We start from the raw sequence: 26545 nt of genomic DNA on the forward strand, positions 1-26545 counted from the left end.
TCAAGGATGGTGCAACATAAGATCATCCATCGCCACCCCAGAGGTCGTGCATGCAAACATGGCAGTCAAGCCCCACACGTGCGTTCCGGCAACCGCAGGTACTGCCCTGTCGAGCAAGTTGAGATACGATAGATGCAGGTCGGCAAGTGCTGGTGGCCAGGGGACGAGGTGGTGCAACCCCCAGAGGTCCTCATCTGAAGAGGGCTAACAATTTGCAGTGCAGACCATGCTGCCAGTCGCAAGTTACCTTAGGATACTCCCCATTTTCACATGACATTTGGGAGTACATTGGCATGTATCATAGATATCCAAAAGTTAACCAGGCAAGTAATAGTGCTTCGGTTTGCCTTGCCAGGAGTAGTAGACATGCGGTCCTCCAAAAATAGATAGGATCTCCCTCAAAAGCATAATATACCAGATATTACATGTTTAGAGGAACCGATAGGAGTCTAGATAGTTTCATTTGTATTAACACAAAGTCCTCGTAAGAAGTGCACTCTTTCAACCACGTTTGGTTCAGGCCATGTAGCTATCGGCGCACTGGATAACTTATAATTTTTTTGTAAATCTCGCAACTGTGTACATTCTATGTTATAACGCCTCACATTGCGATACTGGCCAGGGCCACAGTCAGGGTAAGTACCAAGACACCAACGCTGTAGCCCAGCCTCTCCACCCCACTGCTGCTACCCCGGATGTTCTCCCCCAGCCTCGCCACGCCGTCCTTATCCCCGTCCTTCTCCGGCAGCTTGGTCGCGTTGACGCGCGCGCAGAGCAGCTGGGGCGAGCCCACAAACTGGCCGCTGCCGCGGCCCGAGGGGACGCGCGCGTCGAGCATGAGGATGTGGAGCTGGTTGACGGACCAGAGGTACGTGTCGCTGGCGGTGCCGTTGACGGCCGACGACACGTTGACGTAGAACTCGTTGCCGGCCTCCCAGGGCTTGTCGGCGGTCGCGTTGTTGCGCGGGTTGCGCCCGTCGAGCGGCCAGCCGCTGTAGAGCAGGCCGTAGTCCTTCACGGCGCCGAGCGAGTCGCGACAGCTGGGGATCTCGCTCCACGCCTTGGCGGGGCTGATGCATTGGCCGCCGTTCTCGTTCGTGACCCACACCGCGCCCTCTTTCGTCGAGAGCAGCGACTTGACGCACTCTTCGCCCAGGAGGGGCGTGCAGTCGGCGCCGGCGTGCTCGTCCGTGTACTTGTTCAGGACGCTGACGGGAAGGTTGAAGGAGGCGAGGGTCGTCGCGCAGAAGGTTCCGTTGGCGCCGTCGAGGGCGTCGGAGAGGTTGGTCCCCTTGGGCCAGGAGAGGTCGTACGACGTGCCGACGACGTGGGGATCCTGGAGCTTGTATCCGGGGCCGTCGTTGTTTGGCACGGCAATCTCGCTTGTGTTTATGCCTAAAACGAAATGATTAGCACGTTGTAGGGGTCTGAAAGGGCGGGGCTGGAGCCTGCTTACGCCAAGTCCACTCTGAGTTCCGCAACACCGAATCTTTCCGGAGAGACTCCCAGTCTCCCTTGAACGGACTGAACTTCACCGATCGACTTGCTGTTGGTTCGGAAAGCCCCTTCCTGATCAGGGCTTCGTACTCGGTGTTGTTGCCGACCACATCATGCAGACTGGCGAGGCCCAGAAGTCTGCCAGGGCTGAACGCTGCGACGCCAGGGAGAAAGGGCAAGATCTCCGTGTGCGACAATAACTTCATCTTCGCGAGACGAGTATGTGGTGTGACTGTATTTATAAAAAGGTGGATAAAGGCGATCAAGTAAAAGACGCACTGCGCTGGAAGGAAAAAGAAAAAGATACGCCGGTCACGGAAGGAAAGACGTTTATTTATATAAGTAATGTAAGAATGGTAGGAAAGGCATCTTTGGGCTTGGCATTATCCCAATAGAGTAGGCCAAGTCTAATGAAATGCAGTTGGTTATGTAGTAAATGGGTCGCAGCAAAGCCTAGCCAGTGAGAATAATCCGCATTAAGGCTGGTTTCAGGGTCCACGGGGCGTAGCCATTCGTGGAGCGCGAATCCTGGGGTCTCGGAGGAATTTAACGGGTGCTTGGCATACCAAGAAACCCACAGCCCCAATACAGCGTGTACAATACGCAAGTATACGGCGTATACGTACGAACGGCCCGCCATACCCGTATATAAGGAGTCGATATTCCGATGAGCGGTTATTCGCTCTCGATCGATTGCAATTTGGACGATAGTGGCATATTCTCAAGACGGCTGAAATACTCTCATTCCCCCTTTCCCTCAGAAGTCTGATTTTCACTGCTCCACTCGGAGGTTATAGCCAGCAAGTCCAATTGCTATCCACGAGCTTTCCTGACTTGGTCGACCCCGTGGACTTCTCCCAGACCGGATCGTCTGCGAAGAACAGCGCTGCCCCGAAAGGGAGGAAAGACTTGCAGTCGCCGCCCCACTCGGATATGCTTCGGCCTGGGGACCTCGGGCGATGCCATGGTGCAATAACCCTTGCAAGCTATGCCACCGCACCTTCTAAGTACGTCGTCCGTGAACCAAGCCTATGCTAAGCAACTTTCGCAAGCCTAAGGATGGTATTGATTTCCGGTGCAGCTCGCAGGCTTGGGATTTCGCCTAGGCATGTCGTCGGGGAATGTGGAGAAAACAGAAAACCTAATTTCTTCGCACGGGCATGGACCGGAACCCAATAACCGGTGCACGGTGATGATGATGCCCGAGCGCGGGCTTGACGGGCAACATATTCTGGCATCCTAAGAAAGGTAAGAGACATCATGCAACAAAATGCGATGTATTGTTCCCAAAAAGGCAAGCCATCTAGGAGCACGACCCTGTCGCAAACTCCCGTATGAAATCGTGTATCTCTCTGGCACTGTAGGAAGGAACTCGCTGCAGATACCGCGAGGAACCTGCCTTGGAACTCACGGCAACCTCCACGATATGCCTTGACAGGTGTTCGACGTCAGGTATGTTTTTTGCTATACCCAGGTAACTGCGGTGTTCGGGCGGGAGTGAATCCATGCCTCGCTCCCAAAGACGACGCCATCTAGCGCAGGTCTGTAGCAGCTTACTCGACTGTTGTGGCAGAGACAGGCTGACGTGCAGGTTGAATATCATGGGCTGCAATGCTGTGGAGAGTTTCTGTCAGCATCAGGGAGGAATACGTCGATCGACAGGACATGAGGACTTACCGCACATGATGATATGCAAATGAAATAGGGTGAGATTCTCCCACTCTTCTTGTCCCCGGGCTTGGTCATCGAGAAACCACGACATGAGGGTTTTCAAGCAATACGTTTTTCCACGCCATTTTTGGGAGGACACTACTAACTCAAATGCTGACTCAGAGTCAGCATCCCATATTTTAGGGTCACATGGTAGATCCCCCGACATTTCCAGTAGAGAGAATATTGGGGGGGTTATTGCAGGCCAAAGTAGCCAAACAGTCGACACAGAATGCCCAAGTGACAAGGCGAACAACTTGTTCACGGCGTATGAAGGAATGCCAGTCTTCTGAAGGGTCATGTCGACAGCCAATAAATTCTAGCCTTCTCATGGCAGAGATCAACGATGGTAGCCTCTCCGTCATAGATATACGCTGCATAGTTGAGTCACCCGCCAAAAGGGTGCTCAAACCATACATAAGCAGCGCGGCCTGGCACAATTGGATGGCCTCAGTCAAGTCGATTTCTGAAGGTTGGGGCAGGCGGTCGAGAAATATCCGCAACTGGTGAAAGACATAGGAGTCGGCGAGATAGTAGAGTTTCCTGGCTTCCGTAATATGTTCGGGTCCATGTCCCGGTCGGTATGAGTAAGTAGCCCCTGTCAGAGCAACGACCATAAGTAACGGGAGAGACGCTTCATCGAGAGTGAATGTGGGCCAGTGTATAACCGGGTAACGATAGTGCCGCTTGCGACAAAACAGCATAGCAAAGCTTTGCACGTTGGAAGCACTGAAGAAGCGGCGGAAGACAGGTGGGTCGAATGGAGGGCCCCCATAGCGGTCGTTGGAGCTGGTGTGGGCGGCAACTTCCAACCCTAATAAATCGAGACGAGCTTTGAGACGGTCCTCTTGGGACCAGAGTGGTTGAGAAAGAAAGGCGCCGAGAAGGTTCTGCTCCTCGGTGCTATAGAGCTCGCCTATCCCAGTGGGCTCGAGATCCGTTTGACTATCGTCGAATGGCAGCAGCAGCGTAGGATTTATGTAGTCCACTGCTGTGTCCCTGGAAGCTTGGATTTGCGGCGTCATTGGTGTCAATGTCGCACACGTCGGCCCGAGAAGGGCACCGTCTGGCTCTTCACCTACTGCCCTCTCTGCGACAAAGTCCTGCTTTTCGTCGGTATAATTGAGCAGAAACGACAAGGGGACGCGGCTGCGACTAGTGGTAATTTGTGAGTCGGATAGACTTCCATGTCCAGTGGTAGGTTGCCGGTGACTGGCGTCGGTGCAGTACCGACTGAAGGTACAGTCCAGTTTCCGAGACACGCAGCGATCGCATGGGCTTTGGGCGTCACAGTGCACTTTGATGCGCGAGCACTGGTCACAAGATTTCGTCTTCCGGCCGCGCTTCTCGACGCGCAGTGCACGACTCCCTCTTTGGGGGCAGCATTTGGCGTGTCGTCGAGCGCCATCGGGGCGAGAAAAGACGGCTGAGCAGAAAGGGCATTCTCGGGTGATTCCGGGGCGGGGAGCTGGTCCGGCGATTGGCAGCTGGCATACTGTACAGGACATCATGTCTTACACGTGAATCTTCGCCGAGCAGAGGAGTTGTCGTGCATGGGGAGGGTGTTTGGTGGAATGGGGTTACTGGTGCAGGTTCATGAGTGAATTTCCCGAGGCCAGAATTGCGGCGCTACGTTAGTGGTGTCCTCAAGAGTGCGATGTACTGTCTAGTGGCGTGGTTCGCACTGTAGATTCAGTACTCCTCAGGTGCATCTACACAGTGTTTGTATGCTGACACCAGTGGACTAGGCCTCTAGTGCTGGCGGGTGTGGGTGGGTCTGAATGTGTGAATATCCCGATGGCTCTGATATGGGCATCTCTTGTAGGTCCCCATGACAGAATGCCACTCATATTCTTTTCGCAATCTTGATTCTTCATTCGCCTGCCGTTATTGCTGATATATATTATCGAAAAATCACCCACGATGAGACCTACCGGAGTATCAATGCGTTCGTGGCCCCTGATCGATAACAACTGTTGCTTTATTACTAACGGTCCATGACCACCTAGTATGTCGTTCACTTGCTAAGGCAGCACCTTCTTCTTTTTTACCAAATCAGTTCTTACCGATTATATGCGTGAGGAATATTTCCCATGCGAGACAACTTCGGCAACACGCGGTCAAACCAGCGAGACCCAGTCGACTTCCTTCAAATACAGCACTTGCATCAGAGTCGAAACCTACCAGCGTCGTTGAATATGCCCTGTAAGTCGACCCCCATCTAGCACATTGTTGGCCCTTAGATGGAAGAGTCTCAGCTAATCCACCAATGAAGAACCACCATGGACCAGCTCCTAAACTGGGCGCGCAACGGCTCCCTGCACCCGCTGACTTTCGCGCTTGCGTGCTGCGGCATCGAGATGATGCACACGTCGATGCCGCGGTACGACCAGGACCGACTGGGCATCATTTTCCGGGCCTCACCGCGGCAGGCCGACGTCATGATCGTCGCGGGCACCGTGACCAACAAGATGGCGTCGGCGGTGCGGCAGTGCTACGACCAGATGCCCGACCCCAAGTGGGTCATCAGCATGGGCTCCTGCGCCAACGGTGGCGGCTATTACCACTACAGCTACAGCGTCGTCCGCGGCGTCGACCGCATCCTGCCCGTCGACATCTTTGTCCCCGGCTGCCCGCCGACGGCCGAGGCGCTGCTGTACGGCATCTTCCAGCTGCAGCGGAAGATCAGGAATACTAAGACGACGAGAATGTGGTACCGGAAATAGGTGTACATTAGTTGGTTCTTGCGATCAATGGCGGGACAGCTGTGCATACCATCGTGGGTAGTGTAAGAGGGTATCAAACGTGGGATGATGTCGATGGATTATGTTGAACTAACCGCTCGACATCAAATTGTGAAAAAAAGAACCAAAAAGTCTTGTTAATCAGAGCTAGAAGGCCAATATCTTATACTGCAGATAGATCGTAGATTGCGTACACCCACTTAGTCAACTTCCTTGTGTGCGTCAGCAGCCCCTGTCAACTACAACGTAGCATCCATAAGCTAGCCGGCTCCTTCGGGACTGGGGTATTGTCCGAGTTTGGAAGACCCGCCTGCGATGACACTAGCTGTAGCGTACCCAAGATAACAATCTTTTCTTCCATTTGCCTGTCTTTGACCGTTATCGTTCTTATGTCAGCCCCCTTGCTCTAGCGGCTTCGTCTCTCCTTTCTGTTGCAAGTCCCCCGCATTATCTCTTCACATCTCGTCTTTGGCTAGTCAACAACATTGGATAACATCTCTTTACCAACTCTTCAACCTATACTAGTCCGACTACCACCAAGATGGCGGATTCACGATCAGCTCAGGATGTCATCAAGGCCTTGAACCTGAGTCCGCACCCCGAAAAAGGCTACTACATCGAGACCTTCCGGGACAGCCAAGGGACAGCAGAGCACGCATCCGACAGCACTTGCATCTACTACCTCTTGGAGGGCGAGTCCGGTCTCTCGCACTGGCATCGGGTGCTCAACGCCGTCGAAGTGTGGCACCATTATGCCGGTGCCCCCATGCGACTTTCACTGTCCTGGAATGACGGGGAGCCGGTGCGACACGTGGTGTTGGGCAAGGACATCTGGGCCGGAGAGAGGCCCCAGGTCGTGGTGCAACGCAAGGAATGGCAGCACGCCGAGAGCTTGGGGGCGTGGACGTTGGTCGGATGCACGGTGGCGCCCGCTTTCACCATGGAGAACTTCGAGATGGCAGAGGAAGGATGGGAGCCGCGAGCGGTGCAAAAGACAGATGGCCCCAACTAATTAGAGGCTGTCTGTCTTACGAACTGATCCCATCGTACTGTTTGCCTCCCACCCCGGATATACCTCCAGCCTTTACCATTTGTTTTGAAAGTAGTCTTAAAGTATTCTTCAATACGAGTCAGTTATGTCTTTGCTTTTTTTACCTTGGTCTTGGAGAAGTGACAGGAGGCTGCATATATGATATGTCATCTTAGACTTGATCCCTGCAAATGACAGTTCCTACTTTGCCGAGCAAACACTTGTTCCAATCGACATGAAACAACTAAGGCAGCGGCTTGCCGTGGCTATTCGTTGACCCCGCCGTTTGGTGGCTGAAAGGTTGAAGGTTGACGGCGACCAGTGGACCAAGCCCGGGGGTGCTTGGTGGTGCACATACCTAATTACTCCGTACTCCCCACCAACTGGCCTGTGCTTGTCTCTAGTATTGAGATAAGGATTGGGATCCACCTATGAAGTTGCATCCTGTTCCATCTTCATCACATCCTGCTGAACAGTCTGCTTGCTCATCATCAGACACATCGATTATTTCATATTGTTCATTTGATCAAGCCATCTCTCTCACACCACGGACGCAGGCGGGTAGCTGCATGACACCGGTTCGACGCCGACGAGGCCTAGCGCTTCCTATGCCGAAAACCTCACCGATTTCGTTTGTACTGTGTTGATATCGCAGTTACACCGTTGACCACCTTCACCCACCTTCTCTTCTTCCCATCTTCCCATCTTCCATACTCCCTCATGTTTATGTCGTCTCATTTTTGTTCTGCCTGATTTCTGGAAGTAAACCTCCTTCTGTCTAGTCACAATGGACAGGGACAAGGCGAAAAGCTCGCAATTGCGACTTTTCAGGTCACTGTTCAACCATGTGGCCTTCCCCATCCAGCTGCCGCAAGAAGAAGATCCCAACATCCCACGGCTCGAGGCTGCTGTCATGGATCGTCTGATTATTTCAACACGCCGAATGCAGGCCACAGAGCGGGATGAGTCTATACGTGCTATCTGGGATAGTATCCACCACACCTTGCAGACGGCAACCAAAGTCACCAATCCGGCTGGGCGACTCGAGCGATCTCGGCTTCACTCGCAGCTTTTTCAATTTGCCACAGGGGATGGGCAGTTCCTCATCCTTCACGTCGCAGCTCAGAATGCTGCTATCATGATCCGCAAGTCCGATGAGCAATCTGTTGTCTTTGAGATGTTCGAAGCATCGGCCAAACGAGAGGATGTGCTCGCGTCCATAGGCGCGCTTCAATGGGATTTTCCCGGCATTGCTGTTCAAGTGCCCAAGTCCCTTCTAGCGAACGAGGCCTTTCTTGATCAAATCTGCCTTTTCCTTGAGCAAGCTTCAATGGAGTCCACCAAAAATTTCGAATTCGCAACCAAGGCAGGAGCAGCAGTATGGGAAAACCGCGAAACCCGTGACCCGTCCGTCATCACCTCCCTTCTTGCCGCTATCCTGGAGGCCAATGGAACCCGGATAGCACCCAAGCCTCTGCGAAAACGAGTTCGTGATGATGTCTGCTGGCACAACACCGAAATACCCTTCCGTCGACTGCCGTATCTGCTGGTCTTGAAAGTGGCCTTGGCACGATATCTGTCCATGGCCCTTGGTGACGAACTTGGAAGATTGCACTATAAGCTCCTGATCGCAACTCTGACGGAATACGTCCTTGAAGAGTGTAGTGATGCAGTGAGCTACGAGAGCCAGTCATTCCTTGTCACCAAGATTTGCCGGCGCATGTTCAAATTGGAGGGCGACATGGCAAGAGCTCCGCCAGATGTTCAAGGACGGACGCACTCGACTCTGAGAGATGTGTCGGCGCGGATTCTCAACACGACCCAAGCAGCAACGCGCCGAATTGGCCTCGTCTGGCACAAAGATAAGGGCGACTGGGTCAAGCGGATTCTGCCGGTTCCTCGGAGGGCCAACCCCTCCCAAGATCTTGTAATGCGCATGTATTGCAGCCGGGAACACCTACAGCAAGCGTGTGGCAAACTTCCAATCACAAATACGACTCCACAGCAAGGTTCACACAAAGCTGATGCGTCGCGCAAGCCCATAGAGTCTATGGCTAAGCACCACTTTCCTCTCTTTCAGAGCGAGAAACGGTTGAGCCACACACATGGCATTTTTGATCTATTCGTGCTCATCAAGGATCATATAGAAAAGGCTTGCGGGCTTTACGACGACAATACGGAACAGAAATCCCTGATGCTGCTGAGTGTAATGCAAGCATGGATGGAGCTGGATAAGGCAGCTTGCCTCGAGTATCCGTTGTTGAGAGACTACCGTCCTATCTTTCCCTCTCGTATGCTCGAAGTTCTTCATCTTCCTATGGCCGACGACATGCGACGCGCGCGGAGAATCGAGCTTTATCTTCAGCAACGGTTTAAGATGAGCAGCAGCCATATGACGATTTTCGATGATCCAGTCAAGGGTTGTTTTGCTGAAAGATACTACGACGAATCGCCTGAACTACACGATTTGATGTTTGACATTGAGTCTGAAGCCGACGTGAAGCGCCAAGAGAAGTCCGAAGAGTGGGCTGAGAAAACCGAGACATACCACAGTTTATCTCGGGAGATTGACGAGACGTCTTGTGTCTGCGTCCATGACGATTATGGTAATCAGACGATACACAATCGCCATTGCTTCAAGTGCTATAAGACCCGAGAGAGAATGCGTCTAAGAATCCGCGCATTCGAAGAGCCACTGCCGTCAGGGGAAGTGATGAAGAAGGTCGTGGTCTTTGAACTTGGTTGTCCCGAAACCTTTGTGGCATACAGAGATACAACTTGGTTCATCGCAGCTAAATTGGGCGTCGAACGTCTGGAGACAGGTGTCGATCCCAGAAAGCAACTTACGGATTATAGCGAACTTAAGGACCATATTAGCACCTCGACTGGGAGTTTGTCGCTTGCATCAACATCGAAATCCTTCCTCAACACGCACTTCGCGAACCAGAGATTCCCAGTAGACCAAAGCCAGATATTTCAACCAAATGCGTTGTCATATGCCTATTACGACTCCACTACAAAATGCTGGCCGGGACGAATGCGACCGAAACCGAGTTTTGCACACCATTGTCGCCTGGCCGTCCCAAAAGAATCTCAATACGCTTCACTCTTGTCATTGCCGAGCTTTGAAGCTGACAGGGGAGGCCCAACATCTTACGAGATCGTAGCCAGTCAGTCCTCCTGTCCGCCGGGGATCAACGTACATGAGTACATGGCCTTCCAGTCCTTGATGTCCGGAAAGGCTAGAAGATGGGTTACGCTCTTGACGGAGCTGGCGTCATCCAATCTCAACTTTTCGACCGAGTCAGCCGTATTGTTAGTCGGCCATATCACTTCACAACTGGGCCCATGCGGGAATGAAACCAACGACTGTTGGCCTCATGGCACTCTGCATTCCATTTTCTCCGACTCCTCGTTTTGCGATGGTCTTTTGACCCAGCTACAGCTGAAGCTAGAATCCATCGCATCGAACTGGAGAGAAACGAATGTGATGGAAATAATCTTGACAATCGCGCTACGCTTGATTACCCTGACGCACAGTCTGTCCGGCTCCTCGTTCTATCTCGTGGAACAAACGAGGAGATCCCTTGTCATCCTTGACAGAATACGAGAGGTCACAATACTATGGATTCGGAAATTGAGGACAGAGACACTGCAGGCATCGGACTCCAAATCAGCCAAGAATTGTCAATTTTACCTCCTGTTGGCCGCCCTGCTCTGCAAACGCGCCTGTTCAAAGCTGCTCGAGGTCGAGCAGCCGCCGGAGCTTGTAGTGACAGCCTTTCTTGAAGCTTGTATTGTCCTTCATGACAACATGCCAGAGAAGGTTCAGGAGCTCCCTAGACTGGTTCGGGGTCACTTGATCAGGGACTTAAGACTCATGTATGGTATCCGAGATCAATTGCGAGATCTACTTGATTCGGACAAGGGAAAAGCTCTGCTTCAATCCCTCCACACCACTTGGCCCGCATCGGAAACCAAAGAGATCATTGTGTTCTCCATCGAAGATAAAGAACGTGTTACGCTAATCCTCCGAAATATACACCTGAATAGGGAAAGTGTACAGACGGTCGAATACAACTTGGTCCACGGATCTTTGTTGGTTGAAGGCCTGCCATTGGGGGTAAGCTACAATTGTACTTTTGCGGTTGTGTCACAAACTAACACCTGTTTTAGAGATTATCCATCGACGAGAAAAGCTCAACGATTCTAAACTATCTGTTTGGAAATCAAAGCCTTATGAAGTTTCCATCCAATGAGCCGGGGATGTCGCACAGTAAGTGACATTTGCCATTTCGCGATCTAACGAACTAATCCTCCCCCAGCACTATGCGTCCAAGTCAACGGCTGGCAGACTCACATAGGTTACCATGGCCGGGAAACCATCATTCGAATCACCAAGCAAAAGGTGGTCTTGCAATACATCCCACCTGAGGTCTTTCAGCATGGTACTAGCTTTGACCTTCCATCGTCACTGTTGGATGACTGTATCCACTGGTTGTAAGTCCTCCCTCCCAGATAATCCAAGCGTCTTCTCGGTCGATTAACCCATGTTAGAAACGTAAACACTGGCAAGATGGAAATGCGACCACATACCAGTCCATGGTCCCACGAAGATCGCAACTGGGTCCTTGATATGAAAGACTGGACCTGCAGCCGGATGATCCCAGCAACTGGAAGATTCAATCAACCCACCAAGGAGACTTTGGTAGATCCATACTCTGATCTATTTGGTCGAGTTACTCGTATTTTTTATATGTTCGAGCAGCGAAGGTTCCTCACTGTTTACCAACCCGAAGCCCATCCTCTAACAGTCGACCTGAAACGAATGAATATGAGATTCTACGTCAACAAGGCCCTAAGATTTCAATCTCGACAACTTCGAATCGAGATTGATACCAACCAGGATGCAGGAACCTGGTACGGCTTTGACAGCAAGCTTGTCTGCAGAGACACTCAAGACCCGGCCCAAAGATCGATTCTCATACCATTGGGAGATCTGGAGGTCTTGAACCGCGGATGCCATGTTCAAGTATTTGTGAAACCACCCAGCACACCCACCTGGCTTTATCTGAAGTACAACATTAACGACACGTTGGGCCGTCTTGATTGCGCTTGCGAGCCAATCATGGTATACAAAAAAGCCGAAATCCACGCATTCACCTCCTGTGGCTTTCAACCGGACCCCCTCACAGGCAGAACCGGCACAGAAGAGGCGCTGAATCTCCTGGCCTCGGGTATCAGTCAACCTTGGACTCCACTTGGAATGAAGCCCCTTTCTATTCTACAATCACTAGCGAAATTATCGCCAAGGCGCGAGTGGTACCCCGAAGATAGAAGGTCGATGAAACGTGAGCATTGGGACGCACGACATCCAGTCTCAAATCAACATGAAGCTTTCCGACCACTTGTTGAGGCTATAATCCAAAAGTCAGCGAACCTGGCAGTCTTTGGGTCCATCAATAACATGGATCTGCCCGAACCAGGCTCCAACGATCCTGACTTAGCAAAGCGTTCTCTATTTCGCCGACAGCTTCATCATCGATCGATCGAGTCTCTGCCCCAACTCGAAGAAGCAGAGGATCTGAGATATAAGTCCCGCGATACCCCAAGTGATACTAGCGTCAAGCACAATAACGTCTATGGGATAGTGGACTTGGTCAGGGCAAGACGTCCTACGATGGCTACTGTGCGAAACCTTCCCGAGGCCTTGGCACAATGCGCTTCTATACAGGGCTATTCGGAGGTGTCCGAGCAGCTGACGCTTATTGAACGCCTCGAAATCGATGTCTGCCGGCTGTGGGGGCCATTGGTCAACCATGTTCGACAATCAGCAAGCGAATATGAAGTTATGTTTCTGTTGGCAACACTCTCTTTCAGATTCAACGCACCTATGGCGCTGTTGCGCACAATCGCTGCCTTTTATCTGTACGAAGAGATACAATGTCTCGACTACCCATGTGCTTTGGAATACCAGAACCTGCGCCCCGGACAGACTCCCACAGTTGGAAGCCTGTTGAAATTGATTGAGTCGTTTCGTGCGCCTGGCCCAGAAGATCTACCTTTGATGAACCTCCAACCCGCAAAGGAAAAGAAAAAGCTTTTCCGAGCTCGACTTGCCCACGAGGCGAAGACGGACCAAGAATGCACAACATTTGCCGAGCACCTTCTACGACAATGGCCATGTCAAGCACCCACGCTCGAAGGGCTCAAGGAGTTGACTCTGTTAGACGTAGAGCCCGCTCTGAAGACAGTTCTCCCCGAATGGCAAAGGTTACACGACAACCATCTTTTCGTCGAGCATCTAGAGATTGTACAGAGTCTGCTGGGCGTGAGATTTGCCGACATCGCCGTGTCGAGACGATGCTTTGTGGTAAATGATGACGTGGTCATTAGACCGCCGGGGCGATACGCCATGCCACGACTCGACAAAGATCTGATGAAAACAGCTGCATTTGGTCCATCTGTCCATGCTGATAATATCATCCAATCTGTCTTGTGCTCCGCGAAAAAGAGTAACAAACACAGTTGGCCTGTTATGGAGCGACATCCAACTATCAACAAGGAATTGGAGCAAATTGTTCAACGCATCGATGACCCCGACTCAGCCATCTCGAGAGCTTATGCAAACGACCTACGAGGTAGCGTCAAGGCCTTGAGATCTCACAGAGACACAGACGCCACTATGGACATCCAAGCACTACCGGGAATGATTGACATAAGAGACTGCATCAGCCAGCGATTCCACGCCATCGACCTTATGCTACGCCAGCCTAACTGCTCAATAAATGCAGATCAGATCCAATGGCTTACAGCCGGCCGACTTTGGCCGATTGTGACGCTCACCACTCTGCTCGAGCAGTTGCGCTCACAAGCCGGTGTGCCATTCGGCATTGGGATGAAAGAATCCATTGTCAATATAGGACTTGCGATAACTGCTCTACAACGAGGCAAACGTATCGAGAAATATGGCCGAGCCAATCAATTCTCTCGTATACAAGAAGAGTCCAGGAACTTTGGCCATACGAATTGGTCCCCTTTCGAGTACCCCGACTGGCTTCTACTCGAGATCGAGTCAGAGATCTTGATTCGAGAGACACAAGTCGATGTTGCTCGAGCAATTGCTACCCCAAAGGATGGGAACAGCGTTTTGCAAATGAACATGGGCCAAGGAAAGACATCCTGTGTGATTCCCATGGTTGCGACAATGCTTGCTGATACGAAGAATTTGGTGAGAGTTATTGTACCTAAGGCTCTCCTCCAACAAACCGCCCAGCTTCTGTCGACCAGTGTTGGCGGTCTTCTTGGTCGACAAGTCCGCCATATTCCATTTTCTCGTCGAACCTCGACGAAAGAAGATGTGATCAAGCTTTACCGCTCCCTGCATCGCGAAATACAACGGCAGAGTGGTATAATGCTGTGCGTCCCTGAACACAATCTCTCATTCATGTTGAGCGGGCAGCAACGGTTGCTGGACCAGCGGGTTCCAGAGGCGAATCTCATGCTGAGAACACAAGAATGGCTGAATTCAACGTCACGAGATATCATGGATGAGAGCGACCATATCCTCGCAGTGAGGACACAGCTGATCTATCCATCTGGCAGCCTTTGTTCAGTTGACGGCCATCCAACACGGTGGTTGGTGATAGAAGCTGTTCTTGCTCTGGTGGACATGCACCTCTATAATCTCGCCAAGACCTTCCATCATTCCGTGCAAGTCGTCAGACGGCCGGAAGGTGGCTTTCCTCTGCGAATCTACCTGCTACGATCGGATATTGAGGAAGAGCTTGTTTCTCGCTTACGCAACGATATTCTACAAGGAATCATGAGTATCTTGCCTGTGGAGTCACTCGCGCCGGAGGACAGACTTGCAATCAGAGAATTCCTCTCAGGCGGCAAGATGCGACCAAAGTCAATCGACCGCATCAATAAACTTTGTCCCGATCAAATTCATATCCGGCAAACCGTCTACCTTCTCAGAGGATTACTTTGCCAACGAATACTGATCTCGACGCTAAGAAAGCGATGGAACGTTGAATATGGACTCTACCCAGCAAGAGATCCCATTGCAGTTCCATATCTTGCTAAAGGTGTACCAAGTGAGCAATCGGAGTACGGCCATTGTGATGTCGCGATACTACGTAAGTTGTTCATTGAAACCTGATATTTCATTCAATTGCCCATGCTGGCTCCAGCTTACCTTTACTGACATTTTGATCTCTCTCACAGTCACATGTTTGTCCTTTTACCACGGCGGACTCACCCAGGCCCAAACCCGCGAGGCCATCGAGCAAGTTCTGAAGTCTGACGACCCCGCCAGCCTGTACGAGAGATGGGTTGATGAAACTTTGCCAGAATATCTACGCGATTGGCAGAGCCTCAATGTCGACGACCCTCAACAGCTTGCACAGATCTGGTCGTGCGTGCGCTACCGTGTTGCCGTCATAGACTACTACCTGAATAGGTTCGTGTTCTTTCTCTTTTCGGTTCCCCTTTCGTTAATGGTACTGATCTTCTGGTTATCTTAATAGTTTTGTATTCCCCCGACATGCCAAACAGTTCAAGGTCAAGATCCAGAGCAATGGATGGGATCTTCCACTCGCAGCATCCCGATCTGGCGTAGGAAAAGATGTCCGGTTCAAGGGCACGACTGGATTCTCAGGAACAAACGACAACAAGAAGCTTCTCCCGCTGAACATCAAACAGGAGGATCTGGTACCGCTTTCTCACACCAACGCGGAAGTTCTTACCTACCTTTTGCAGCCAAGGTCGAGGAAGTACTACCCAATCGCAGATTGGAATGGAAATCGCCTGCAAGAAGTCGAGTTCCTGCGGATGCTGAGCAAGCATGGATACCGGATTCTTATCGATGCTGGTGCCAGCATCCTCGAAATGGACAACTACACTTTGGCAACCACATGGTTGAGGGTTGACGGTGTCGCAAGCGCCGCCTTATACTTTGAAGGCGACAGGCCAATGATCGTCTCGAAGCAGGGCGCCAAGACGCCACTACTTGCAACACCATACGCCGAAAACCTCGATGACGTGCTTGTTTACTTGGACGAAGTTCATACTCGTGGCACAGATCTCAAGTTTGGCCCCCACGCTCGCGGCGCTGTCACTCTTGGTCTTTCACAAACCAAAGACAAAACGGTCCAAGCTGCCATGAGACTACGCCAGCTTGGTACAACTCAGCTTGTGACGTTTTACGCCCCGCCAGAGGTCGATCGCAGCATCCGCGATGTATGCAGAAAGAAGGACAACGAGTGGATCACCTCTCCCGATGTGCTAGAGTGGCTTATGAGGAACACTTGTGATGGCATAGAACAGTTACAACCACTGTACTATGCTCAGGGAACAGACTACTGCCGTCGAAAACAGGCAGAGGTGGAGTTTCCCCGTTTCATGGGTGATGAGGATCAACGAAATGCGTATGTGGCTGCCATCAAGCAGAATGAGCGCCAAACGCTGCAGCACCTGTATGGGCCGCAGAAGAAGGGCAAATTGTCGGCAGCAGAGATCCGAGGAGATTCTCGCCTCGCATCGTACGGTAGAGAGTTGGAAGCCCGCCGGAAAGACTTCCAAGATACGGGTGCTGCTGTGCACGCTTCTGCTTTGCAGGAGGTCGAGCAGGAGAGAGAAACTGAGTATGAGATCGAGCTCGTCCGCCAGGTGAAGCGACCACCGCCGCACGATCCTCACAAGTTTCCGGGACTCCATCGGGACTTGGACACCTTCGCCCGAACAGGTCGTTTCCCGGGAGCCTCTGATTGGTTTGTGCCCATGTTCCGCGCCCTCTCTCGAACTGGGCTTGGACGGAAGTACCGATTGCGTCGAGACCATGTCGGCTTTCCACTGTACCTGTCTGGAGAATTCGAGAAAACGGTCAAGGTTATCATTGAGTCCTATGTCGACCAGTTCATGAGACCCGTCCAGTGGGTTCTCTACTCGCCGTCGCCTCCCACAGCTGTCGTGGTCGCGCCCGAAGAGGCCGAGGAGCTTATACCTATGCTGATGGGCGCGGAGTACCCTACCTACCTGCTAACTTATGCTGCCCCGGTCACTCGACGTATGGCTTGCTTCAACTCGCTCAAGTTCTTCAGCATCCCATCGCTTCCCGAGCTCTGGCAAGCGCCCCCGCAACTGGTGGTGGAGCTGGGTCTATTTGCTGGCAGGCTTTACTTTGACTGGCACGAGTATCCAGCCGTTTGCAATGTGCTGGGGATTGACGAAAGCATGGCCATCACGGAGGAGCTTGACTCCCCGAATGAGCAGGAGACGACGTCTGCCGCCGATAGCTCCACCGAAGCATCGATCCCAGCTCTCGACGGAACTGTCGCAGCCAAAACCAACCGCAACGGCCACAAGGAGCAAGACCCGAGCGGGTTCACCACCAAGCCCTTCACCTTCACGCGCGAGTGGCTTTCGATCCGCCGACGCGGCCAAGACATCGCCTACAGCCCCATGGGCTTCATCGCCAGCGGCAAGCCGCTGCACGCCGACCTGCCCTTCTTCCAGCGGGCGCGGGAGGGCGCCGGCGTGGCGCAGTCGCTGTTCGCGCCCGTGCCTGTCGTCGCGCCCGCCGGTCCGGAGGGCCCTGCGGGACACGAAGAGCAGATGGATGTGGGCAACTACGACGCCGAGGCGGAGTTGCTCGACGATGAGGTGCATGAGGAGATCGAGTATGACGACCAGGACAAGTATCAGGAGGATGACTGAGCTTGTCGTGGCTGCTGGGGGAGATACGGGTTTTGGAGGGGGTTGGAATATTGTATGTGTAGCGTAATTCAATAGGGTTAATAGCGAACAGCGCTTGGATTTTGAAAGAGTCTTTGAACTACATGCGCTTGATGGTGATGTTGTTGGTATTCGATGACGCTTCCCTTGTCGGGATAGAGCAGCAGGTGCCTACTTTAGACTCGTGTCTTCCCGATGTATCATTGATCTTTGTGGGAGCATGAACATAAAGATACGATGCTGGTTTGCTCGAGACCGTCGGAGGCCTGGAGGATTGCTCCCTTATAAAACAGTTAACTCCTCAAATTTGCGCAAGCTAATATAAGCCATTATAATCAATGGCTTTGGAACTCCCACTCAAAGATATACTCATCGAATAGACTCGGCTGGACTGAACTGTTCGATAAGATTGTGTCGATCGATGCCCTTCTCCTTGATCTTCTTGCAAGGCTGGCTTCTAAGATATTAGCACGATGTAACGGAAAGGGGGTGGAAGCTGCACATGCCAAAGGCTCGACGCTGCTATTCCAAGTTCATCACCAAAGAGCGTTCCCAGCTAAAGGTCCACATAGACGTGGTGTTTGCCGTCGGGGGTCATAAGGGCGTATGCTGTGGTCAGCCATCTTGCTATAGTCGGATGCTAAAAGTCCGGGTGTGGTGGTTTTCCAATGTTTGGTATAAGGGAAGAAAGAGTGCGAGTGCGAGTGCGAGTGCGAGTCGAGTACGTAGGTAGAACAATTTGAACCTCAACTAACATTCGGAAGTAGATGGGGAATTTGGGGATTTTCAAGTGGTACTTATGTTTTGGAGTGAGCCGATGGCTACCTCCATTTCAGTTCACCCAACAACTGATAAGTACAGCTCGACCCCGAACCGGAAGAGAAAGAACGAACAAAGCAACTACCAAATTTCAGACTACCCTCTACACCTTCCAACTCACCACAAGTCAAAGATCCCCAATGCAACGCCCATCAGTCACCCATCTATTTTCAACAGCGCCATCACAGAAAGTGTCATCCAACATGAAGGTATATGCCAGTTGAAACTTTCGAATTAATTAAATTCCAGCTGACATACATGTCGACAGGTCGAGAACTTCCAGGCCAAGCCTGCTCTATTCCGCCAGATGAGAAAGCCTTGCTCCAGCTTTGGCCGTGGACGCGGCGTCCACTTGACCAAGGTGCCGGCAAGTGCAACGGATAACGACATCGGACTTGTTGACCTCGGCTGGCATTGAAATCCAACATTTTCCGACTTTGAGGAAACTCATCCCCACCTTCTAAGACGCCAAGAAGGCACAAGAAGACCTCAAAAATCAAATTGTTCACGGTGTAGGTAGCCATCGCTGTCGATACCGATTGGGCAATTTTATATATATATATGAAACTAACCACTGAGTGCTAGTGAAGTCCTCTCTTCGGAAAACGTCGGAACCAAGTCTGCACCATCCTGGAGCTGTACCATTCGAGGAAATCGAGGTCTGGGAGGAGTGGCCATCCTGCATCCCCGCCACCGTCTCCGCCTCCGCCGCCACAGAGACGATTCTCTGGGCGCCACGGACCAGGGCGCCAACGGTGTCAACGTCGTCTTCGAGTATCTGGGCAAGTTAGAAAGGACCCACTTAACCACTAGGTGGCATTTCTGGGTGGACTTCTGCCTTCAGTTTGTTAGCTTTCTGGTGATGATGACCTAGACTACTTCATCTTTTTACCCAATGAGAGACACATAGAACCAATTTTCTGCAGCTTGTTGGCGGTGGACCGTGCGGAACGGTCATTTGGTGGCCGGCAACCACTAGTTTCGATAGTAATAAACCATGGTTCTCCCATCTTTTTGTTCGTCTTTTTCGAGTAAATCCTAGACTAGCTTCAACTGCATCAATTCATGAGAGATTGACCGTACATTCTGCTTTTCCTTTTGGCACAGTCGGCCTTTGGGCTGTTTGGACACCATTTTTGCTGGGTTTCCTTGCCACTACTCTAATGTCAACGTGGTTCTTCAAATTTCTCACAGCCTTTTTACCAAAACAATTTGAGTTTGCTACACTTTTTACGTTGGTGTACTCTTGGTTGAGGCAAAACTTGTTATTACTGTATCCGTTAGACTCGCCACTGACAAGCTCGTTGGGCAAGTGCATGTCTAACAGGCGCAGCCCTTTGGCGCATACAGCGCAGAGTTCCTGAACTTTCGCCAGGTCTCGCTCTGCGATAGGCGTTTCCATCTCTTCAATGCCCTACTTGGTGTTGTACTGAACGCTAAAGGCGTCCAGGAACTTGTCAATGATTTCAGACATGGGTGTCGGTTGAGGTAGTGAAGGGGGAGGAAACATTTGCCGTCACCACTAGCTGACATCAAGGCCTCTTCAAGGAAGTAAGCCTACACAACCATCGATCATTGGTAGTTCAAGCACGCTAACGTTAGCAGGGTATACCTAAGAGTGCTATGAGAAACGAGCTGTGATTCCGATCATAGCAGGACGTTGATAGCCAAGATCAACAACAAGCCGTCCTGGACAACCATTACCGGAAAGGAGGTGCCTATGCCTATAGGCGTGACAGAGTGAGTAAATCTATTGGTACTGTCATCACCGAGCATCTGTACGACAAGTCGAGATGAGTGACAGCAGACCTCATAGAATCTGAAGACCGTATCCAGTCGAACGCGGCTACGACCGCGGGGGCTATGCAAGTTCAGGAAGCCCGCCATAAAAAAAGTATAGCTATTCAAGGATCGTCTCGCTTAGTCTTATAACCAATTTCTTACCTCGGGCTTGGCCCAACTTCAATGTCTGAAGACCCTTGAGCGCACCATCCCCTGCTCCCTGGACCTCTTGGGTCGGATGAGGGTGGATCAGACCACGGTCCAAGAGGCCCTGTATTCGACGGGCCTACGCGACCGTTGCCACCAACTTTGTCATTTGTCACGCTCGCGGGTCGCGAGTACACCGTTTCCCCCGCCCCCAGGTCGGCCTGGTCAGATCACATCTCGTAGCCCAGGACGGTCTCGGCGTGGACGGTGCGACGGGTGCGCAGCGACGCATCGAGTGCCTCGAGGCACGCTTAGCCTGACAGTCGCAGGACCTGGCAGACCATGCATCTCCCAGGGGCCATAGGCCTGTATACCGTCCACATCAACTATATATATAAGCTATCTTTTAAAATTAAACACGCCCTTTATCTATTTATATCAACATTTCAAGTACTTTATAGCAACTGATATAATTAGCTCGGTTATCTATGTTAGGAATTAAATCAGTTATCTAGGTAAAATGGTGTAGCACACATGAGAGAAAAGCGAAGCCTGGTTGCCATTCTATCATGATTCCTCTTGATATCTATGAGGAAGATACTTTGACCGTTTGAGAAGCTAAGGTCTTATAGAACAGATCCGCCAGTACCTCTAAGGAGCGCGTGTTCATTCAAAGAACCAATGGTGCTTCCCGGATCAAGCATTGACCTTGATCGAGCGAGCGTCTGGCGTGGTTGCACCAGGGCCCTTTTCAGGTGACACAACTACTCCCTTCGTGCCAGAAGCTTCCATGTCCTCTGATTTCCCATTGCCCTCCATGCCAAACTCCGTGTCAAGCTCAGTCCGAAGCTTGATCTCCTTCTCGATGAACACCAGTAAGAACGAAACGGCAGAAAAGACAATGCCGATCTCCCAAACCTGCTTCAGAGCATCCGTATAAACCCCAATGACCTCATTCCTCGTGCCCTCTGGGAAAGAGTTGATGAAGTTGGCGACGGCGTACTGGTACGCATCTCCGTGGTTGAAGATGGCCGCTGCGGCCGGGTCAGTAATACGGTGGGCCAGTTGGTTGAATCGGTTGTTAAAGACGGCGGCGGGGATGGCCACGCCCCAAATGGCGCCAAAGCTACGGATAAAGGACCAAGTGGCAGTAATGGCTGCCTGGTCCTTCTCATCGAGCTGTGCTTGGCATGCGGGAAGCAGGGTGTTCAGGACAAACCCAGAACCGCCCGCCGCAATCATTTGGAAGACAACGATTTGAGCCAGTGGAGTGTCCTTGTCGAAAAGAACGAAGAGCCCTACGCCAAGCGTGAAGATGGCAAAGCCGATAAGGTGGAGTGGTTTGTACCGTCCATATCTGGCGAGAAGAAGAACTGCGACGGCGGCACCTGGCACAGCGATAACGATTGCGGGAAGAAGTAGAACGCCAGATCTGGCGGGAGATGCTGCAGTTTTGCGGTTAGCCGCGGTGAGCGGTACTGAGAGAGGAAGCATTACCTACATCCTAGCACAGCTTGGAAATAGACCGGGAGGAAGAAGACGATCCAGTACAAAAGGGCCGAGTTGAGAAAGGTAACGGCGAACACAGTCGACGATGTTCGGTTGCCGAAGAGACGAGGCGGAACAACAGGCTCCTTGGCGCCCCCGAACGCCTCGTAAAGCATGAACAATGTGAGACCCACGAGTCCAGCAACGAGGGGGCCAATGATCTTCCCCGAGTTCCAGGGATCTTTGGCTCCTCCGTAGGTCAAAGCATAAAGAATAGATACCGTAGAGGCGACCAAGATCGAGTTTCCGATGTAGTCCACACGGCGGAGCTTCTGAATGAACGTCATCTCCTTGTTGTACTTGACATGGAGGAAGAGAAATATCATTACCATGGAAACGCCTCCAACCTGCCATCTCCATGTATTAGCCGAAGCCCACGGGACAAGCGCGTAGCAGAAAGGGTACTCACGGGAAGATTGATCCAGAAAACCCAGCGCCACGTGGTCGTCACGACAAAAGCGCCCCCGACATATGGGCCGATAGCCATACCGACGAAGTAAACAATGAGCACAAACGCCATGTAGTTTCCGCGCTCTCTCAGGGGGACAAGGTCGGACACGATGACATCGACAATCAGGTTGATGCCACCGCTTCCCATGCCTTGAACGGCTCTCCCGGCGATGAGCATGGCGCCGTTCCTGGCTCCTCCGGCGAGGCCGCTGCCCAAGGTGAACAGCGCGACGATCAACATGGTGACCCAGCGACGGCCGAAGATGTTGGCCATCTGCCCGAAGAGGGGTTGAACCGCGGCGCTGGGTGAGTATACAAGTGGTCAGCCCCGCTACCCGAGAGGAAAGAAGGAGTGCCTACCTAGTGAGGAAGAAGACATTGGTCACCCAGATGTAGTTCTCGCCGAGGTTGAGCTCAGTGATGATGTAGGGGAGCGAAGTCGTCACGACCGTGTTTTCCAAGGCGCTCAAGAGACTGACAACACACTGCAGCTCTCGTTCAAAAGCATTAGTAACGGTTAGGCCATCTGATCTTGTTATGTGCAGGTATGCTGACAAGGGTAGCTATGATGGCCCAAAATCGAAAGCCGCGTTCGAAGCTGGGGCCACTAGACTTCTTGGTATCCTCTTCTGTCTGTTTCAGCTCTGAGCTGTCACTGGGAACGACACTCTGATTCAGTTCGGGCTGTTCTGCGTTGGTGGTAGCTGTAGCCATGTCGGAGGAATGGAGATAATTGGTTCGAGCCGATTCTAAGACACCCTCCAATGTGATGAGCGAATGCAATGAGAGATGGATGTTATGTATGGTCCAAATCTTCTTGGAGAGGAATGTTCTTCCTGTTTTTATCGCTTTTTGACTGTGTGGCATTCCATTCGGAGGATAATAGAGTCTCCCTCTATGGCGGCGCCGAATCGGAGGGTATCACGGTTCGGATGGTTTTGCTGTGTGATCGGAAGGTTTGGATGGAGTGCAATTACGGTCAGCTGTTGTCAGCAATCGTTTCCAAACACTGTTCAACAAGCCACTGAAATGCGGCATTCTATTGATCGCAAGCTTCTAAGGACTTTCTGGCCATATCCATAGACTGGTTGAGTCGCTGTCGCTTCCCGCTGCCCCCCGACGCATTGGTCTTCATTGAGCTCCGCCTGGAGAAGTTCCATATGCCGGGGAGAAAGGAGAGGCTCATTAACCCGGACCAGACTGGGCAACTGATCGCTCGATGCTAGGCCCAAGTGGCGGTCAATCTGCGCGAGTAATCGTATCACCATCTGCGTATAGACCAAGGCTTGCATCGTTCCGTCTTTGCTGGCGAACGCCCCGAGCCGCAGTGCATGTGCTGTCGCCGCGGTCGCGTCACCTCTGCCTGCGCCTGCGTACATCTCGCTCATGACCACGGAGAACATGAGGTCGAACATGCTGGCTAACTGGACATAGATAGAAACCACGAGTAGTGCCGTGGCCGATTCCAAGCGACCAATGGGCGCCTGTTGTGGGGGAAACAGGCTATTGAGCGAAAGATCCAGGCCGTGTAACTCATCGCCGTCCGAGTGTATAAATCCTGAATCCAATCCGAAGTCGATTGTGCTGCTAGACGGAAACGTGAGGTTGTCGGAATGGCATCGACGTCCCACAACTCCCTTCAGTTCAATCAAATTGTCGAGGAAGCTCTGGCCCAGAATGAGTAGTGACTCGGCCAAAGTCACATTCTTGTCGAGAACCAGAGGAGACTCGTTGTGCTTGAAGTGGTGTAGTTCGAGAGGTGTGGCCAAACCTTGGATCCTGCTGTTGCAAGATTGTAACTTGTTGTTGATTTCCGAAAGCCCCACGAATTGTTTAGGGTCTACGATTCCGGTAGAGCCGGGGCCCGTGGCAGTCTGCGCCAAATAGCCAAGATCTGGCAGGGGGGCTGACATCGGCCAGTGCCATGTCCTCAGTAGGAGGAAACAGATCCAGAGCAGAATCATTAATGGGCTCTGCCATTTCCGTGGAAGCTGAAAGTGCGTCGTGCGAATCGTGCGATTCCATTACTTCGTCGGACGCCAATGCCGACGTCGAGGCAGGCGTCGCCGTGGTGGACGAGGTAGGCGATTCCCTGCGGGGTCTACCCGACCTGCCGGGTCTCGAATAGTTGCAGACCTTGTTTAATCGCAAGCACCGCCTACACTTTTCATGGGTGTTGTCGCGGAGGCATTTTAGCTTTTGGTGTCGGCAGTTGTCGCACGATGCGCGTAATCCAGGAAATGTCATTTCTTCTTCTTCGGTGGGATAATATGATAGGGAGGATGAAGATGGAAGATAAATTGTGTTTCAATGCATTATTCGTCCGTTGGATGCCTTGATTTAGCGCCCGCTTACTCAGCTTCAGCTGACGTGCCCTTCGTCTTCATGTTAATTACACTGCAGTTTCAAGGACTGCTCCGGTTGGAAAAACATCTGATGGCGAGCTCTGTTTAGATGAAACCTTTTTCTTTACAGCTGCCAGGCCTACTAAGCACCAAACTCACAAGATTCCAACGATATCTGATAGTAGCCAACTCCTCCCATCCCACACATCTCTTCACAGACGCCACAGCCATTTCTCAAACCCCTCTTCCCCAATCGCCTCCTTGCCCGGCTGCGCTGTCTTGGACGTTTTCCACTTCATGCCACATTGTCCAAAGGATGGAATAGCCGACGGCTCCTGCATGAGTCGCTTGACCCGCCGCGTGTCCGGGCTGTCTTCGCCCTCGCACTCGAGGCGCGCGCGGTATCCGCGCTCGGCAAAGACGCGGGCCCGGGCCTGGTCGCCGTGTGCCGCGGCGACCTGCATGGCGTCGCAGTAGACGCGGGAGATGAGTGGCGCAGCCGCCGCGGGTCCTTCATTGCCGGCGGCGGCGTCGTTGTTGTCCGGGTATTCCTCGCGCACAACACGGAGAAACTCGCGGCACGCGTGGAGGACGGAGAGGGGCCGGGCAATCATGGCCCCGGGGTTGGCGATCTGCTCGTCGAGCGACGCGATCTTGCGGAGGCGCGCGTCGCTGGCTGCGAGCTCGGCGGCTAGGAGCGAACACAGCTCGCACTTGCAGTCGAAGCCGAACCCGGCTTTGAGCTCGGGCTGCCGGACGCTCGAGGAGCTGCCCGGGCGGTAGGAGATGGTAAGCTCCTCCCCTGCGAAGATGTCGCGGAGGGCATGGATGGTCTCCTGGCCGACCGCCTCGTTCCAAGAGTGGTAGCAGTTGGGCCGGCAGCTGTTGTTGATGCGACATATCTCGGGGTAGATGCCGCACTGGTCGGGGCCACGGGGCAGGGCGTTGGTGTGGACGAGGCCGGCGAGTGCACGCTTGCCGGGGAAGTTGTTGTGCAGAGATAGGAACTTCGACTGCTGTTCTCGAGACAGTGGCTTCAGTTTGGCGGCAACAATGATATTGAGTGTATCGGTCTTGACATTTTGCACCACAAAGAGAGGTTTCTCGCTCAAGATCCGGGTCCCGCGTTTGATGTTGCACCGAGCCACCAGGCCTTTTCCTTTTGCCGGAATCTCGAGCGTCTCGTACAGGTTACTATTGCCTCGATTCATTGGATAATCGCTGTTCTCGTCGTTGGTATTGGCGAATTGCGAGGCAGTCACTCTTAAATTTCCCTGTTGAGTGGTCGCCAATTAGCTTCTCTCCTGTATTCCGTTGCATTGTGAAGGTGTTCCCACCACACAGAAGTTTCTTGATGACTCATGGACATCTCGCCAGTCATAAAAGCCGTGCGCGTCGTTTTCTGCCTCCCAGAAACGGATTCGCGATCCATAAAGATGGACTGCGAAAAGATGGACTCTCCGAATGTAATCGAGAATGGGAGTGTTTGCATCACCTTGGCCAACAATCTTGGAGCTGAAACGCAAGAATTGTGGTCCGTAGAGGGGAAGAGCAGGGCCATCTCCGGCTTCAAAGAGAAGATGGTGATCTTTCACCTTCACCTGCTCATCGTTCTTATAATACTCTTTGACAGCAGCAATGAACAGGATCCAGCTTCTAGTGTCGTCTTCGCCAGGTCCAAGGCGAGGAACCATGTCAAACCCTACATAAACACCCATGGCGGAAATATGTCAGCG

At 52.2% G+C, this 26545-nt stretch overlaps 8 protein-coding genes across 8 annotated transcripts; 3 read left to right on the top strand and 5 right to left on the bottom strand.

Annotated features, from left to right (window-relative positions):
* Nucleotides 1–601: 601 nt before the first annotated feature.
* Nucleotides 602–1703, bottom strand: PG998_006734 (uncharacterized protein; the record flags this gene model as incomplete). Its single annotated transcript, XM_066873550.1, has 2 exons — nucleotides 602–1395; nucleotides 1457–1703. The coding sequence occupies 2 exons, from the start codon at nucleotides 1701–1703 to the stop codon at nucleotides 602–604; spliced, it is 1041 nt and encodes a 346-aa protein (XP_066729495.1).
* A 1650-nt stretch (nucleotides 1704–3353) lies between these two features.
* PG998_006735 (uncharacterized protein) lies at nucleotides 3354–4718 on the bottom strand (the record flags this gene model as incomplete). The annotated part of the gene is made up of 1 exon (XM_066873551.1): nucleotides 3354–4718. One exon carries the CDS (start codon nucleotides 4716–4718, stop codon nucleotides 3354–3356), a length of 1365 nt encoding a protein of 454 aa, XP_066729496.1.
* Nucleotides 4719–5489: 771 nt separating this feature from the next.
* Nucleotides 5490–5933, top strand: PG998_006736 (NADH dehydrogenase iron-sulfur protein 7; the record flags this gene model as incomplete). Its single annotated transcript, XM_066873552.1, has 1 exon — nucleotides 5490–5933. The coding sequence occupies one exon, from the start codon at nucleotides 5490–5492 to the stop codon at nucleotides 5931–5933; it is 444 nt and encodes a 147-aa protein (XP_066729497.1).
* A 559-nt stretch (nucleotides 5934–6492) lies between these two features.
* Nucleotides 6493–6963, top strand: PG998_006737 (uncharacterized protein; the record flags this gene model as incomplete). Its single annotated transcript, XM_066873553.1, has 1 exon — nucleotides 6493–6963. One exon carries the CDS (start codon nucleotides 6493–6495, stop codon nucleotides 6961–6963), a length of 471 nt encoding a protein of 156 aa, XP_066729498.1.
* An 805-nt stretch (nucleotides 6964–7768) lies between these two features.
* On the top strand, nucleotides 7769–15084 carry PG998_006738 (uncharacterized protein; the record flags this gene model as incomplete). Its single annotated transcript, XM_066873554.1, has 5 exons — nucleotides 7769–11104; nucleotides 11158–11257; nucleotides 11307–11481; nucleotides 11539–14892; nucleotides 15072–15084. The coding sequence occupies 5 exons, from the start codon at nucleotides 7769–7771 to the stop codon at nucleotides 15082–15084; spliced, it is 6978 nt and encodes a 2325-aa protein (XP_066729499.1).
* A 6078-nt stretch (nucleotides 15085–21162) lies between these two features.
* PG998_006739 (Efflux pump FUS6) lies at nucleotides 21163–23178 on the bottom strand (the record flags this gene model as incomplete). The annotated part of the gene is made up of 5 exons (XM_066873555.1): nucleotides 21163–21911; nucleotides 21968–22361; nucleotides 22424–22766; nucleotides 22825–22949; nucleotides 23020–23178. 5 exons carry the CDS (start codon nucleotides 23176–23178, stop codon nucleotides 21163–21165), a joined length of 1770 nt encoding a protein of 589 aa, XP_066729500.1.
* A 299-nt stretch (nucleotides 23179–23477) lies between these two features.
* Nucleotides 23478–24444, bottom strand: PG998_006740 (uncharacterized protein; the record flags this gene model as incomplete). The annotated part of the gene is made up of 2 exons (XM_066873556.1): nucleotides 23478–24338; nucleotides 24376–24444. 2 exons carry the CDS (start codon nucleotides 24442–24444, stop codon nucleotides 23478–23480), a joined length of 930 nt encoding a protein of 309 aa, XP_066729501.1.
* A 577-nt stretch (nucleotides 24445–25021) lies between these two features.
* PG998_006741 (uncharacterized protein) lies at nucleotides 25022–26527 on the bottom strand (the record flags this gene model as incomplete). Its single annotated transcript, XM_066873557.1, has 2 exons — nucleotides 25022–26083; nucleotides 26147–26527. 2 exons carry the CDS (start codon nucleotides 26525–26527, stop codon nucleotides 25022–25024), a joined length of 1443 nt encoding a protein of 480 aa, XP_066729502.1.
* Between the last annotated feature and the right edge of the window lie 18 nt (nucleotides 26528–26545).

This window comes from Apiospora kogelbergensis, assembly GCF_038363985.1.
Source record: "Apiospora kogelbergensis strain CBS 113332 chromosome Unknown utg000005l_segment0_segment0, whole genome shotgun sequence".
Classification (NCBI taxonomy): domain Eukaryota; kingdom Fungi; phylum Ascomycota; class Sordariomycetes; order Amphisphaeriales; family Apiosporaceae; genus Apiospora; species Apiospora kogelbergensis.